Source organism: Maniola jurtina, chromosome 8 (genome assembly GCF_905333055.1).
Source record: "Maniola jurtina chromosome 8, ilManJurt1.1, whole genome shotgun sequence".
Lineage (NCBI taxonomy): Eukaryota > Metazoa > Arthropoda > Insecta > Lepidoptera > Nymphalidae > Maniola > Maniola jurtina.
This window is the reverse complement of record NC_060036.1, coordinates 5985394-6003145: the sequence shown is the minus strand read 5'-3', so window position 1 is coordinate 6003145 and position 17752 is coordinate 5985394. Positions and strand designations below refer to the sequence as shown.

Below are 17752 nucleotides of genomic sequence, written 5' to 3'. Positions count from 1 at the left end.
CGAAGGAAAAACCAACCAACAAACACGTGAAAAATAATGCCTAGCCTATTTATAAATATAATTAATTCACCGCTATGCGATTCTCTGTACAATTTTCCGTCAGTCATGTAGAATGTTAAGCGCATAAACCTTGTGTATAAATTCTCGCATTCAAAGCATGATATCGCAGAGGGTTTACTCAGTAAACAATCCGTCCTTCAAAGCCCAGTCGAGGACCCTATTGTCAGGTCGTCCTCAGGACGTCTGAGTCATAGTACGCAGTTGTCGTTAAGAGGGCATTGCTCACTTGGTTGCCCTCCCCCCGTGGCTTTGGCTCCTCCACAAAATACATTATAGAGGCATTTGTAACAAAATAATTTGTACACCTATCTGCACTCATTATTCTACGTCCTAATTCTATTACCATTGTTTCGTCCTGTTTAGTACTCATTGCTAATATGAACAGGAGAGCTATATTGTTAACCATTTGCGGGCCATTGGTCGGTCATAATTATCTTATTTATTTATTCCAACTCTTTATTGCATAGAAAAAGGATAACTACATAGGACAAAGTTATTTGTTTAAGTATCTTACACATTACGGGATAGGCTAGGCATTTAGACTAATATTATAAAGATGTAAAGTTTATAAGTTTGTTTGTAGGAAGTAATCTCTGGAACTAGTGAACCGATTTTGAAAGTTATTTCACCAGTAGAAAGCAACATTATTCCTGAGTAACATGGGCTAAGTATATTTTATTTTCAAAAGAATTGAGATCTCTACGAAAATTGTACCTAATTAGCTACTCCTGCGAAGCTGGATCGGATCGCTAGCAACAAATAAATTGACTCTACATTATAAAAGCGTAAGAAACCTTTTTTTCCCAGCAAACGTATTAAAGCAGTTATAAGTAGGTAAGTGCTTACCTAGTGCTTTTGATATTATTTCCATCTTAAAAATCTTACTAAGTAAATTAAAAAAAAAATAGAGATTCCATAAGTCAAAACTTATGGTCGAGAACTTAAATATAGAAGAAGATACTAGCAGGTCGAATGACATCTATAATAAGAGCCCGGGAGACCGATGAAACGTGCCACGGAGATTGCCCAAGCTCAGTCGGTTGTTGACTTTTCAAAATAACCGTACTTATATTAAAAATGCCCAAAATAAATTACACTTAACTTTTGTTCTGTTTACTTTTATATTGACTTTTATCTTACTAATATTAAGCTGAAGACGTACTTACCTTGTGTTTTGATGATTAAACATTTAAAACCATAATCAAAACAATTTTAGTTAATGTTGAGAATTTTTAGATTTTCAGCATTTTATTGATGTGAATACTTGTTTAAACACGTTGGGCGATGGGTTAAAACTTGCAGGTTGCGTCACCGACATGCTAATATTTAATAGCGTTCGAAGTGCCGATAGATGTAAAAACTAAATTAATGTTGGTGTTTTTAAGGGGTTTAATTATAATTATGTAATTTTAATTTTGGATAAGTACTGCAATTAATACGAAAATCGAAAGAAACGCTGTTATTTCATAGTTATAAGTTTATACTACCGTTGGAAATCACCACTGACTGCAATTTTTTTATATATAAAAAGTTTTTTTTTTGTTAAATAACTTAAAGGTTGTCCTTTTTTGCTACCTTTTTTAGTCCCTGTGTGGGTGGTCGAGGGAAAGAGCTCCGCAAGATATCATTATGAGTTCATTTTATGTCCATTACCCACGTTTTATGTCTAATAAATTAGTATAGGTTAAAAACACTAATCAAGTTATCAATCAAGCCGATATACATCAAAATATAACATGTACAATTATAATTATTGTTGGAACGCAAAAATAAGATACCTATGACTCTTTTTAATTTAATGACAATGAAAAAGATACTTACCAATTGCTACATAGAAAAATCTCTTTTCTCTTTAAATCCATGTATTTTCTACTCTTAATATACTTTTTAAGTATAGTGTACATGTAAATTTATGTATATTAAATATAAATATTAAGAAATACAAGGAAAATCCAAGTTATATGTTACGCTATTGTTAATAATATAATGGGAACGGTTAACTGAAAACTAATGTAGGTCGTTCGGGCCGCTCTACTTGCCACAGTGGCAAATTTGTGGCTCGACCTCGAACAGATCGCTTATATCGGATATCTTATCACCACTCGTTGCTATGAAAAAAATTGACCACTGAAACTAAAAACTCGATAAAAAATGTACTAAAACATATTTTTAGTATATGTTTTTAAGATTATTTCAGATACATCTGTAGCCTAGTATTTTTGACTTCTGAAATATATTCTTATTTCTTAGTAGAGAATGCCCGCAACCTCGTCTGCGTGGATGTAGGTTTTTGAAAATTCCGTGGGAACTCTTTGATATATCTGGCATAATGTCTTTCCGAGCCTATGCCCATTCCCCAGGTCTTTTTAACTACATCCATGCAAAAAAATCGCGTCGATCAGTTCCGCCGTTGTGACGTTATTGAAGGACAAACCGAGTACCAACAACCAAATATACTTTAGCATTGATTATATTACTAGCCGATGCCGGCGACTATTCATAACTTTTAGGGCAATGTAAATATGGCCATGCTGTAGAATTTTTTTTTGTTGGAAATGACCTCTTCTATCTCCCTATTGCGTTTGATCCACGACTTTTAGGACACCCTGTATATCCCCATCAAATAATGTTCCTATATTATGCTATATGTATGCTTCAAAACCCATAGAATGCAAAGCCTTAGTTCTGGGTGAGCCACTTTAACATGAACTAGGTGTTGGTGTACGTACATTGGTAGAGGTACCTACTTAACTAAAAACCTACTTTATATCCAAACGTCCAAAAACACACAATAATAATTATCTTAATATGACTTAATCCTGCCATTCCGTAACACGTCTTCCATCAACATATTTGGTTTGTGGGTCGCTCCGATTAATAAAATTAATGTAGCCTACTTTAGTTAGTGACTCGTTGGGTAGTTTTTGCGACGTCTGCAACTCGTTACAGGTTAATCGCCATTAGTTACAATAACTGTTTCCCTTTGTCCCCGTTTTGCAAGAACGGCGTATTAGCTTATTAAACCTTATCCATATTTGTGAACGAATAAAGGCAAAGAAATTTTAAAAATCTAGAACACAATAGCCCACTCCACGTCCACCTTATAAGCACGACTCTGCTCTCTCTTGTCGAGATTTCTAAGCGATTTCACTGCTGGCATGGAAATACATACTATAGAATGTTATAAACGTGTGCAAACTGGGTGTTGGGTGTCTGGGTAACCAAACAATGTGAAAAATATTCATGCTTTGAGTTTTAATTAAAAACCAATAGCCACATTCGCAATTTTATGTAATAAATAGTAGAGCTGTGTATTTTCTACTGGCCTATTTGCTGTTTAATAACGTGATAGGAGAAATTCAAGACGGTGAGATGCCATTCGGTTGTCGCAACGAAGTGGCTTCTCTACCGGATAAGGTTGCCTGTAGGAGGCCGTGTCCGCCCTAATAAATTACCGGGGCACACAGCTGCTGAACGTTGAACAAAGGCACCGCACGCGAGCCGTGAACGGATGCAGTGCGGTGATGAAACTGACACAGATTCTAACGTGTATTTGGTAATCGAACTAAACCTCGTGAAAGTCTCGCAGGACGGCAATATCTTGCATTGTGCTGTCCTACTTCGACATACTCTCGAGTCTCGACACTTTGACGACACCGAAACCTAAAAGCAAAAAGTTACTTCAACTTTTAAGTCTTCTAAAACCGAGGAGTTATTGGTCGCTAAGGGTAACGGACACGCTCGATGTGCGCGTACTGGAACGAACGAATGAAAATGTTCGCGGCCCAGATTTGGGATGCGAAATCGCGATTGTTGATTGGCGTATTACGATGTTGCTACATTTTCGCCTTGCATTCTACTCCATGAGAATTTTCAAGTATTGCCATTAGGCCAGTAGGTCACTGGCATACCTATGTACCTACCTTCTGATTGCAACGTATTGTTATGTGTGTTACATTTACTGTTTAAAAAAGTCAAAAAATATAAAATTTGATCTGCATTAGTTATAATTATAGGACAGTAATTTTAAATGATTGTAATATACCGCATAGATTTAGGTTTTTTCCATTCCAAAATTCCATGGAAACTCTTATTTTCCGAGATAAAAATAGCCTAAGTATGTACGTCTCCAAAATGGAAGTTATATCTGTACCAATAGATGATGCCCGCGACTTCGTCGACGTGGATTCAGATTTTTTGAAAATTCCGTGGGAACTCTTTGATTTTCCGAAACAAAAAAAACCTATATCCGTCCCTGGAATGCAAGCTATCTCTGTACCAAACGTCTAAATCGCTTAAACGTCCTGATGGCCGTGAAAATGTAGCAGACAGACACATTTTCGCATTTTAAATAGTAGTAATATGTGGTGTGTACATAATATACGGAAGTATGGACTACATTGTACAATTATTGTACACTAGCTGATGCCCGCAGCTTCGCCCGCGTGGATTGGTCAGATCCCCTGCAGCATCAGGATTGCGGAGTTGGACTCAAAATTTCTTATGAAACAATGTCGCAAAGTTCCTCTATCGATTAAAAAAGAAATGACACAAATCGGTTCAGAAATCTCGGAGATTTCGGTGTACATAGGTAGAAAAACACAACTCCCTTTTTGAAAGTGGGTTAAAAAAGTAGCCTATGTTACTCCCTGGTTAATTCTCTACTTGTCTGTGAAAATCCCGTCAAAATCGATTCAGCCGTTCCCAAGATTAGCCTTTTCAAACAGACAGACAGACAGACAGACAGACAGACAGACAGACAAAAATTTTAAAAACGTGTGATTCAGTTATAGTATCGTTCAAATAACCATATGACCTTAGTATGCGGTAGTTATTTCGAAATTACAGACAGACACTCCAATTTTATTTATTAGTATAGATATGATGTAGAAAAAACAAACAAATTAGAAGTATTTTTTTAAAGTATAAGTAGGTAACTACTTTTAATTTGTCTTTTTTTTGTGAGACCGAAAAGTAAGGAGCACGAAAAGACACGACGCGACATCCGCACCGCACAATTGACATTGTTAAGACTGACATTTTGGTTGCAACGTGAACGTGCCCTATGCCGGTTCCGCTTCTTTCACATTAGCTCGTTTCCTGAACAGCATACCTATAGGACTGTCGTGGATGAGGTAGTTCATGGTTCCAATGAAATTGCAGGCTCGGGTCGGGCAGCGAGTGCGGCGGTGGCGCGTCGGGCGGGGGCGCGCCTGCTCCGCAGTCGGCGCGCGTGTCCTCCAACGGCGCCGGGATGGCGGTCAGCCGCGTGCCCAGCCCGTTGCACGACGGCAACACGCCCGTCGCGGAGAACTGGTGCTTTACACAGGTAGGGATGCAACACTACTAATGACTCAGCGTCGTCTTCCTTATTGCTGAGGGTCTCGAGTCGGGACTCGGGACCCCTCTCCCTGTCCTAAAAAGACTTGCCCTGACTGACGGACTGATCTATTGCTGCCCTGATGCTGAGTTAGAAATTTTGATTAGTTTGATAGGATTTGATAGATTTAGATTAGGTTGGCATGCATGTCGGTTGGAGAGGCAAGAAAAGGCTTCTCATAAACAGACTGGTGGCATTCTTATCATCCCTGAAAATCAATAAAACTAAAAATCTTATCAGCAACTAAATATTATTAGTCCTCAAAACCTCGAAAAGCGGAAAACCGCAACACCGTAACGGTTGTATGGTCGAATCACATTTAGTCGTAAAGTCTCGTTTCATCTTGTGGAAATTGCACAGACGACATGTAAGATCTGTAGAGCGTACTTTGACTATACTCAGACTTTACTGAGAGTTATAATGAGATAGATTTATGCCAGTTAAATAGCTCTATCTCCTTTTTAACCCCTGACCCAAAAAGAGGGGTGTTATAAGTTTGACGTGTGTATCTGTGTATCTGTGTGTCTGTGTATCTGTGTATCTGTCTGTGGCATCGTAGCGCCTAAACGAATGTACCGATTTTAATTTAGTTTTTTTTGTTTGAAAGGTGGCTTGATCGAGAGTGTTCTTAGCTATCATCCAAAAAAATTGGTTCAGCCGTTTAAAAGTTATCAGCTCTTTTCTAGTTTTCTTGTAGAAAAGAAGCTTAGATAACCCTTAGGTTCATAATATTCAAGTGTCAATTGACAAATGTCAATCTGTCAATTTGAAATGATGTTTTGGAAAACTCAGATACTTTGGATCGTAGGCGCGGAATAGTCCAAGAAAATCGGTTCAGCCGTTTGAAAGTTATCAGCTCTTTCTAGTTACTGTAACCTTCACTGGTCGGGGGTGTTGAAAATTTTTAATTTACACTTGTTACTCTTAGGTAAGTCTGAGCAAAGCTAAACAAAGTATAGTACGCGACAGGTCGAAATAATCAGGGTATGAGGCGGGGGAACGCTCCGCACACCCGCACGTCACGCGCGCTATCCCGCACCGGGTTAGCGCGGGGGCTGTGCGGGTGTGCAGGGCGTCCCCACGTCGATTACCATCTCGACCTGTCGCGTAGGTACTATACCTACACTCTACTCAACATCTAAGATGGAAACTCTTTCTTTGGTACTTATTCGATGGTACTTGAAACTAAGAGAAACGGATATAATTAGGTATCTCTTTCAAGTCAGACTTTATCGTCACCATTATGTGACAAGTTTTTTCTATAAAATAGAAAAATGATATTACCAAAGACCTGCGCGTGATTAATCTATCTCACAGCCCACAACTGACAAGTCGCAACTGAGTGATGATAATACTGTTTACCAGGGTCGTTATCTTTGCTCTTGAAATATTACGCATACGTTGATTGTGTTAATACGAACATCAACAAGGAAACGAATAACATGTGATATTTTAAAGATGCTACTACATTAGGCTGATGTTTTCTTGCCTAATGCAACTGTTTGTTCTTAAATCAGACAACTTCTTAAATAGGAATGAAAGCATTGGTATCCACAACAGATTTATCACGACTGGGTATTAGATTAATTGCAAAGGCGAGGCTAAAACACCAAGTGCTAGTCAGATTCGCGCATCGAGGGTTCCGTACCTTGGACTGATATGTATACCTAATTATTTGTTTAAATTGTTCGACCGCATCAAAAACAAAATAATCTCGTGTTAATAGGTGTTAATATAATAGTTAATGAGAAGATAAGAATAATGTGGTGTCGGCTTAAGGTGACGACTTTGCAAATTGTATATTGATCTTATAGTACTGGATGAAGGTCTAAACAATAATGCTAATGCTTGCGATTGAAAATCTTGAGAAATCGATATTTAGAATTCATGAATTCATAGTACTAAGAGAGATGATTAAAAGTTGATTTAATAAGAAAAGGATTGCATGAAAAGCAGGCCAAATGAATGAAATTCAAAACTAGTAAACCATGTGTCTAAATATAATACTATGTAGGTACTTTTGTATCTGCTACTCATTTAGTGACAATTAAACCATCAAGTTGAACACACGTATCGGTGTTTTTTTTGTTAGTTGTTACTCACAAACTCTTCCATAAAAACGAGCAAAACTCGATCCTATCCCGCTTAAACATATGGTCCAATCGACCGGATTCCAGAACCGCGGCGCACAGTGCCTACGTGACTCGCTGGCAGTTTTTTTTTAATATGAAGTTCGCCGGCCGCGTGTTCCGTGAAACCGAACGCAATTGAGCACATGTCAAAATTCTTCCAAAAAAGAATACGCGAGTGAGTTTTCTAGAGAACAGAGATTGAGTTGAGTGTTGTTATCACGAGTTTAAAGCACAATGGAAGAGTTAGTTGCATTCCAAAATGAGTTATTAGAAAACTTGAGACGCTCGGAAAAAAACTTTCGAAAATCACCAAAAGACAGGCTGAGGAGAGCTTATCTTGAGTCACGCCTAGAGATTTTAGAGCAATTATGGAAAGAGTTCACGGAAGGTCACAAGGAGATCATTTACAAAGCGAGCGGCCTGGACAAAACTGTAACCGTAAGTTATCTAAAGGACAACACGTATGAACTGTTTGAAGATTTGTATTTGCAATATAAAACAACTCTGAAGGAAACCTTGCAATCGTATATTTTGGAGACAAATACAACGCAGACCTTACCGCCAACTACTGAAAAATCTATTAACGAAGTGAAGTTACCTGTAATTCAATTACCTATTTTTAATGGAAAGTACGAGGAGTGGCAAACCTTTTACGACTTATTCTGCTCTTTAATACACGAAAATAAAAGACTTTCACCTGTACAAAAACTACACTACCTGAAAAGTAACCTTAAAGGAGAACCTGAGTTAATGTTGCGCAATTTACCTACAACTGACGCAAACTACCAAGAAGCATGGAGTCAATTGGTTAAAAGATATAATAACAAAAGATATAATTGTAATGCAATTCTTAAAATCCTTTTCGGACAAAAACCAATAAGTATGGAGTCTGCATCTGCCATCAAGAACCTAGTCGACACAACTTCAATGTGCATCAAAGCCCTAGAAAACACAGGAGTAATGACTGAGAGCTGGGATCTTTTCATAAACTATTTAGTTGTTTCAAAGTTAGACACAGAAAGTGTCAAGCAATGGGAGCAAAATCTCAGCAAAGAGGACGACCAATTACCAACCTGGTTGCAATTAAAGGACTTCTTGGAGGCGAGGTTCCGGTCTTTGGAGATGATAGAAAGCAGCAAGGCAGCGAAACGGTTTACACCTCCTGCGAAACCAAAAGCGTTCCATACTAGTGTTGACAAAGAAGGTGTAAAAAGTGAAGTGAAGTGTGCATTCTGTAACATAAATGATCACTACATTTTTAAGTGCAAGAGATTTTGTGAAATGCCAACCAAGGAGAGGCAGGACTTTGTACAGAAGAGTTGTTTATGTTTCAACTGCCTTTCTTCCTCTCATTCTGTCTCTAGGTGCAAAAGTACAGCAAACTGTAGACGGTGCTTTAAACGGCACCACTCGCTGATCCATTTCGAGGAAGAAGATAAAGAGCAGAAGGATGAGAATTCAAAAGAAGATGAAACAACTTCGACAGGTACTATGAGCGAGGTGCAAAAAGGTAAGACTAATGCTTTGTCAAACTTAAACGACTCACATATAGTGAGTAACTTTTCTAGTAAGCATATACCAAACAATGTATTATTAGCGACTGCGAATGTATTTGTTAGAACTAAAAATGGTTGTAAGCGAGTAGTGAGAGTTTTGCTAGATCAAGGTTCACAAGCGAGTTTCATATCTGAATCAACTGTACAGTTTCTTAATTTAACGCGTAAACCAGTGAGTGGTTGGGTGTCAGGTGTGGGAGAAGGGCAAATGAGAATCAAACACATGGTTTCACTCATCGTGGAATCACGCCACAATCCCAGAGCTTCAGTCCGTGTAAATGCATATGTATTGCGTTCACTAACAACACTGTTACCCACTACTAACCTTAGCGCTCCTGAGTGGTCAGACTTAGAGAATCTAGAGTTAGCAGACCCAGGATACACAACACCAGGAAGAATAGATATTCTTCTTGGAGCTGAAGTATATAGTGATATATTGCTAGATGGCATCTTAAAACACCCGCAAGAAAACTTATTAGCTCAGAAAACAATTCTTGGCTGGGTACTATCAGGGAAGATGTCACGGGAATCAACTTCAGCGAGGAGAAACATTACAAGTTTACATATCAATGTCAAGGAGGATGAGATACTAAAACAATTTTGGGAGATGGAAAATGAGCCAAATAGTATAGTGAAGAACCTATCAAAGGAAGAAGAAAGATGTGAAGAATACTACAATTCCACAACCGTTAGAGATGAAGACGGAAGATACATTGTGAAATTGCCATTTAAAAATGAAGAGCCAGAGTGTCAATATGGAAATTCAAGAGAAATAGCAAGTAAGAGATTAGAGATTTTAGAAAGAAAGTTAAAGAAGAATGAGAAACTTAAAGAAGAATATACAAAGGTGATGGATGAGTACATAAATTTAAATCATATGACAGAAGTTGACGCTAAGGAGGTAGGTAATCCTAAGGCTGTTTACCTTCCTCACCACGCTGTCTTGAGAGAAGACAAGACTACGTCTAAGGTACGGGTGGTTTATGATGCCTCGTGTAAGAACGGCATCAATGGTGTCTCTCTGAATGACTGCCTACTTGTGGGACCTAAGCTGCAACAGGACTTGCGACACATACTAATGAGATGGAGGACACATAAGGTATGTCTTGCTGCAGACATTGTCAAAATGTATCGAATGATACGTGTAGCTGAGGAAGACACAAACTTTCAGAGATTGCTGTGGAGATGCTCACCTGATAAACCTGTAACCCATTTTAGACTATTGAGATTAACATTTGGAACTGCATGCGCGCCATATCTGGCAGTAAAAACTCTACAAAGGTTAGCTGAGGATGAAAAAACAAAGTTTCCTATCGCAGCTGAGATTACTAAACGAGATTATTATATGGACGACCTACTGACCGGCTGTGATAGTGTTGAAGAAGCTTTCCAAATTTATGAAGAAATGAATAAATTAATGACTTTGGGTGGATTCCAACTACAGAAATGGTGCAGCAATGATGACACACTACTAAGCTACATTGGACAAAATAAAAGAGATGATGATTTGATCACAATCAAGGCTAACAACAGTCTAGTCAAGATATTGGGAGTGAGTTGGAATAGAACAACAGATACATTTGAGTACACATTGAATTTACCAGACATTACACAACCTGTAACCAAAAGACAAATTCTTTCTGAAGTAGCTAAGCTCTACGACCCGCTTGGTTGGTTGGCTCCAGTTGTAGTTTTAGCAAAGATCTTGATACAGAAGTTGTGGAAAACAGGGCTACAATGGGATGAACTTATTACTGGAGAATTGTTAGCAGAATGGTTGCAGTATCGAGAAAAACTAAATAATATCAATAATATTTCTGTACCGAGATGGCTGCACTACGTTCATAAAGCCAAAATTGAACTACATGCCTTCGCTGATGCTTCTAAAGTTGCATATGGAGCAGCTATATACGTTCGAGTCATTAATGAAGATCAAGTCTACACAACTTTAGTGACAGCGAAGACAAAAGTGGCTCCCATAGAGAAGGAAGTTTCAATACCAAGACTTGAACTTTGTGGAGCAGTGCTGGCAACTAAACTTATCTCAGAGACATCTCAAGTAATGAAGATACCGAAAGAAAACTTATACGCATGGTCAGATTCAATGATAGTTCTAGCTTGGTTGAAAGCTGGTCCGAGTAGATGGAATACATTTGTTAGTAACAGAGTTTCAGATATATTAAACATACTAGACTATGAACAGTGGGGTCATGTCAGTACAGACACCAACCCAGCTGATTGCGCCTCACGAGGATACAATGCTATGGATTTGTCGAGTCATGAGTTATGGTGGAACGGGCCAACTTGGCTACTTACACTGGATACAAACAGAAACATTTCTGAAATTGAAGATACACATGAAGAGGAGAAGGTGAGTTTGTTAATTGCTTTATCACATACTGAGGAAGATCTAATTTGGAATAAATATTCATCTCTATCAAGAATGTTGAGGATAATGTCATACTGCAGAAGATTTCTAAATTTAAAATTACCTAAAGATAAACGTAAAACTTTTAGTACAGTTGTTACACCGAAGGAAATGAATGAGACTTTAAATAATTGTATCAAACAAGTTCAAGCTATTGCATTTAATGAAGAAATAAAGCAATTAACATCTCAAGGGTACGTGCCTAAGAGGAGTCAGCTGCGCAAGCTTTGTCCCATTTTGGATCAAAATGGAATTTTAAGAGTTGGTGGCCGTATCCAAAAATCTCAAGTGGATTATGATGTACGGCATCTTATAATTTTGCCAGCTAAGAGCCATCTTAGCAGGTTGATAATTGTAGATGCACATCAGAGAACTATGCATGGAGGTCCTCAATTAATAATGAGTTATTTGAGATCAAAATACTGGATCCTACGTGCGAAGGTTCAAGCAAAAAAAAACCTACCGAGAGTGTGTTACCTGCATCAGACATTCGAAAAGGAACGTCACACCATTAATGGGCCAGTTACCAGAAGCAAGATTAAAACCCAGCAAACCATTTAAGTCAGCTGGTGTAGACTATGCCGGGCCAATTAATATCAGATTTTCACCAGGCAGAGGCTCGAAATCATATAAAGGGTATATATGTCTGTTTGTCTGTTTCGTTACCCGAGCAATACACCTGGAAGCAGTCACAGATATGACTACACAAGGTTTCCTCCAGGCATTCCGTCGTTTTACAGCCAGAAAAGGTCATTGCCAGGATCTCCATAGTGACAACGGGACGAATCTGGTGGGAGCTAGCAGACAGCTCAAGGAAATGTTCAATAACGCTAAATCGACTTTTCCAAGGGAGATAGCAGAGTTGTTAGCCCAAGAGCGTACTACATGGCATTTCAATCCCCCGTATGCAAAAAATTTTGGCGGACTTTGGGAAGCGGGGGTGCGTAGCACAAAAACTCATCTTTTAAAAGTAATAGGAGACACTACACTAACGTATGAAGAACTTTCTACTGTATTAGCACAAGTAGAAGCCTGTTTAAATTCACGACCCATAACTTTGTTAAGTGATGACCCAGAGGATCCCCTCCCGCTGACACCTGGCCACTTTCTGATAGGTGAACCTCTGATAAATATACCTGATGAAAATTATACTCAATGTAAAATATCAAATTTAGACAGATGGAGACTAACACAAAAGATGGTTGCTGATTTCTGGAACAGATGGTATAAGGAATATCTTGTCAATCTCAATCTCAGATACAAATGGAATACAAAAACTCCTGATCCAGAAATCGATGACATAGTTATTTTAAAGGAGGATCACATGCCACCTTGCAAGTGGTTACTAGGTAGAATAATACAAAAACATGTTGCGCCAGACAATATTACTCGTGTAGTTACAGTTAAATGTAAAAATGGTGTTTATAAAAGACCTGTCAACAGAATTTGTAGAATAACTAAACAAGACGGTGATTCTTAACTTCTTTATTATTAAAAAACATATTTAACAGAGATTATTTTACATTATAAGAATTGATTCTATAACTAGACTATATAACTTTGTACATTATTGATGCAATCATAGGCTAAGCATATGAGTACTGTCTTCGACTAACTTTGATCAGCACACCAATGTTTCTTATAAAACTTAACACTAATTAATTATTAATTCTGTATAAACTTCAGTTATTCAACCATGATTTTTACATAATTGGTATGGTGATCAGTCAAACTTGTTGCCAAACAAGGCTATAAAGGTTATTTCACTGTGTTATAATTCTTAGGATTAAAACTTATGCTAAATTAATTTACTCTAAATACTAGGTATCAATTATGCTTAAGAGCTGAATCACATACATTTGAGTACTTATGAACTAAACTTTAAGCCTATTTGATATCTAAATAATCTTGAAGGTAAAATGATCACTTAGGTACTACTTACAAACTATATTATGGCCTAATTGATTATTTGCTTAATACAGTGTAATTATGTATACTTCTAACTAACAATGTGTGTAGGTAGGTACTTATACTTAAATTTAAAGTGTTTGTTTAACTTAAATACTGTAGAAAGCTTAAATCTAATGAAAATTGTAAAAATTTATAGGTATCTAGTACTTACCATATTACTTACCTTAAAAACCATTGATACAGTCCACATAGATACTTACTTCTTGTTTCAAGTTGTTTACTGAGTTATTGATATATTATATTTAGTGTTGTATTGTGAAAGGACTGCGTCCTTTGGCGGGCGGAATGTCTAAATATAATACTATGTAGGTACTTTTGTATCTGCTACTCATTTAGTGACAATTAAACCATCAAGTTGAACACACGTATCGGTGTTTTTTTTGTTAGTTGTTACTCACAAACTCTTCCATAAAAACGAGCAAAACTCGATCCTATCCCGCTTAAACACATGTTTTATATTTTGTCACACAAATGCCTGAGAAAATTAGAACGACCGTTCGGTAAGTTAGATTGCTGGCCTGATATTAACTTTTTGGTACTTTTTGCCAAAATCTATTTGGTTCGCAAAAGTTAACGGTGTTTCAAACTCGTTGCAAGCAGCGGTTCGTTGGCTTATTAGGTGTTCTTCGATTACAATTATATTACTATTATAACGGTTTTTAGGGTTCCGTAGTCAAATGGCAAAAAACGGAACCCTTATGGATTCGTCATGTCTGTCTGTCTGTCTGTCCGTCCGTATGTCACAGCCATTTTTTTCCGAAACTATAAAAACTATGAATGATGAACTATTTACTGCTACAGAACCATTCATGGGCGAGTCCGCCTCGCACTTTTTTAGTTTCATTTACTTAATAGGTATCATCTATTTATTCATCATCATCATGATGATCAACCCATCGCCGGCTCACTACAGAGCCCGGGTCTCCTCTCAGAATAAGGGCTTTGGCCTGAGTCTACCACGCTGGCCTAGTGCGGATTGGCAGACTTCACACACCTTTGAAAACATTATGAAGAACTCTCGGCCATGCAGGTTTCCTCACTATTTTTTCCTTGACCTTTTAAGCAAGTATAGTTAATTACTTTTAAAACGCCAATAACTCCGAAAAGTTAGCGCTGCGTGCCCGGGATCGAGCCTTGGATTAGGAGGCGGACGTTCCAACAGTTTTTCTCTATCTATTTTATAGTTTGTTATTAATTGCCTAGAGTATTACTGCACAATTGAATCGTTCACGGGCGTTTCCTTGGAAATTTACCGACTTACATTGGTAATAGGTATGTTTAGACACGTGCAAACGTTAGCTTCAGACTCACGTGGTGGATTGTAATTGACACATTCAAGTGGATGTGTATTGCATTTGCACATTCTATTCTAGCCAATACAAGAAAGTGTCAGCCATATCATTAGTACCATAAGTCATATTGCTAGAAGAATGTTAAATATACACGTGGAAGGAAAAAAGAAGAGAGGACGACCTAAGAAAAGGTGGATGGATTGCGTGAAAGAGGATATGCGTATAAAAGAGGTATCTCTTCTGTCCATCCATCAACGTATCATCACGTTGATGGATGACAGGAGAGAGTGGAAGAAGAACACATGTTGTGCCGACACCACGTAGCGTGGGATAAGATCAGGAAGAAGAAGAAGAAAAGGAAGTGTCAACCAGTCAGTGGTGATTGCGATGGTCACAGCCACAATATTAAAATTCAGGCAGTCAAAACAATTATGAATATATGTATTTCATATATTAGTTTCTAAAACGTGTGTAAAAAATTTCATTGACTTTGTAATTTTGGTTGCTTGATATTCAAATGAGAATGATTCATACTACGTTTGTATGGATGGAGCGAGTGACTATGAGAGTTTTCTGTTAACAGGGTTCCGCTTCACCCTTTGCGAACGGAACCCTAAAAACTAACAAGTCATCATTGACTGTGAGGATAATATTTTAATCCCGTACCTACATGAAATTTGGTTTAAAAAAAAACTGAACCGGTCTGTATGTTTTGACCATGTGATAGCTATTGTTTCTCTCTGTAGAGCTAGTTTTCTCACAGTAGAAAAATAAATAAACATGGAGTAATATTGCAAAAACACAGACTTTTCACAACATTAGATAAACGGTTAAGTTGACAGTATAGATTTTGCGATAGATATACGAGTACTTGTAATCCAAGAAAGCAGGGATGATGCGGGCGGCCTTGTAGCGGGTCGGTGACCGGGCGAAGACCTCAGCAGCACCGCAAGCTCGCAAGCCGGCAAGCAAGCAACGGTCGGGGGCAACGACCAAGACCCAAGCGGACGCTTCGCCTAGTCCTGACCTCCGATTGCTCATGTACTCAGCTCAACGAACTGAGGGCCCCCACACGTGTACGTGTACCGACTGACTGAGCCCATGAACAAGTTATACCTATAGCCCGAAAACCTTGGCTCAACGAATTTGTTTATACATATATGCAAGTCGGTCTGTTCGTCTGTTACCTTTTCACGGATAAACTTCTGAACCGATCTTGACGAAGTATAGTTTGCATCGAGGAGATAGATGGACGAGATAATTTTTAACCTGAGAAAACAAAGAGCTTTGTTTTCTCTGGACGGGACGGAATCGTGGGCAAAAGCTGGTGTTATCTATGCTAATAATATTAAAGATTTGTTTGTTTGTAATCGATAAACTCTGAACCTGATTTTAATAATTCTGTCACCGTTAAAAAAGTTACTTTATCCAGAAGTAACATATATTATCATATATTATGTAGGTGTATGTGTATCTATAGGTTAATATCCACTCGCAAATATGTAATCCTAATTTGCTTTTAACATTTAAACGTCATAACTCAATAAGTCATCAAACATCACTAAACTACCTCGAAAGGAACAATAACTTAAAATGTTACAAAATTGGCTAACGCGTTTGGTCTCTGTATTTATTTATTACGATGGTCATAAACCTAAAACCGACCATCATTTTAATGTGTGCAACACATACATAGGTGCGTAAAGTAAGGGTTACTCGCGTTTTTATTCCTCGTAAACGTGTTGTCAGGTGTTCAAAGTAGCCGCCTCAATAGCATTTAGTCATCAAAGCTATAAAAAATATAAAGCGGTGAATGTAGTGGTCAGTTCATATCCACACAAACTGCATCTAGTATACTGACATGCCTGTACCTGTACTGGATGCAGTTGTTGGATGGTTTCTTTTCAACCGCTAGTTGCGAAATGTCCGCGCATTAGGTATTTTAGAGAAAGAATAACATAATTAACTTGAATAATACAAATTTAAATATAAGCGTTATGTGTAAAGTTGCAAGAGGGTTTCGTAGGTACAGTTTAAACTCTATATTGCGAAGGTCTTATAACGAAAATCTGCTTAAGGTTCATTTACAATACATGCGATTTGGATCGTTACTCTTTAGGACCTAAAATTTAGATACTCTCCGTTTAACGAAACTCGTTATTAACACTATAAAATACACGGTCCCTTCAATTTCGCTATACATATTGAGTTTACACTGTAGGTATATAGATAGTAAAGTCTAATAACTTTTTTTTAGTCTTTTTCTTATTACAAAGTTCCTTTTATAGATTGTTCGTAGGGTTTCTGCATTTCTCTATTTTTTAATTCTTGTAATAACACGTTTTTTCTTTCTTTTTTCAGGTTAAGGTGGTGAAGTTCAGTTACATGTGGACAATAAATAATTTTAGTTTTTGTAGAGAAGAAATGGGTGAAGTGTTAAAATCATCGACATTCTCAGCCGGTGCTAGTGACAAATTAAAATGGTGTCTCCGTGTTAATCCTAAAGGACTGGATGAGGAGAGCAAAGACTATTTATCATTATATTTATTATTAGTGTCGTGTAATAAATCAGAAGTTCGGGCAAAATTTAAATTTTCAATATTAAATGCGAAACGGGAAGAAACAAAAGCAATGGAGTCACAACGGGCCTACAGATTCGTCCAGGGCAAAGACTGGGGCTTCAAAAAATTTATCAGAAGGTTAGTAAGTATTATAGTACTTTGTCATTTTGAATTTAATCTGATTATGTTCTTAATTTACCAATGTTGAATCACGATAAATCCTACTCGTAGTTTACAATGTTTTAATCGGTTCAAACAATTGTAAACTACGAGTAGGATTTATTGTAATTCAAAATTGGTAAATTAAGAAGCGAATTACCCTAGTCTTCTTGGGTGAATTTGCATTTGTGCGTCCGTCCATCAGTCAGATCC

General features: G+C 37.7%; 1 protein-coding gene across 4 annotated transcripts in view; it reads left to right on the top strand.

Moving 5' to 3' along the window:
- Window positions 1-17752, top strand: part of LOC123867777 (protein roadkill) — an 81599-nt gene that overhangs the window by 52139 nt on the left and 11708 nt on the right. For all 4 annotated transcript variants that reach the window (XM_045910031.1, XM_045910032.1, XM_045910030.1 and 1 more), the window contains 2 exons: window positions 5224-5389; window positions 17181-17518. In XM_045910031.1, the coding sequence (XP_045765987.1) occupies window positions 5315-5389; window positions 17181-17518 (413 nt within the window). In that variant the 5' untranslated portion in view covers window positions 5224-5314. The remainder of the gene's footprint in view (window positions 1-5223; window positions 5390-17180; window positions 17519-17752) is intronic.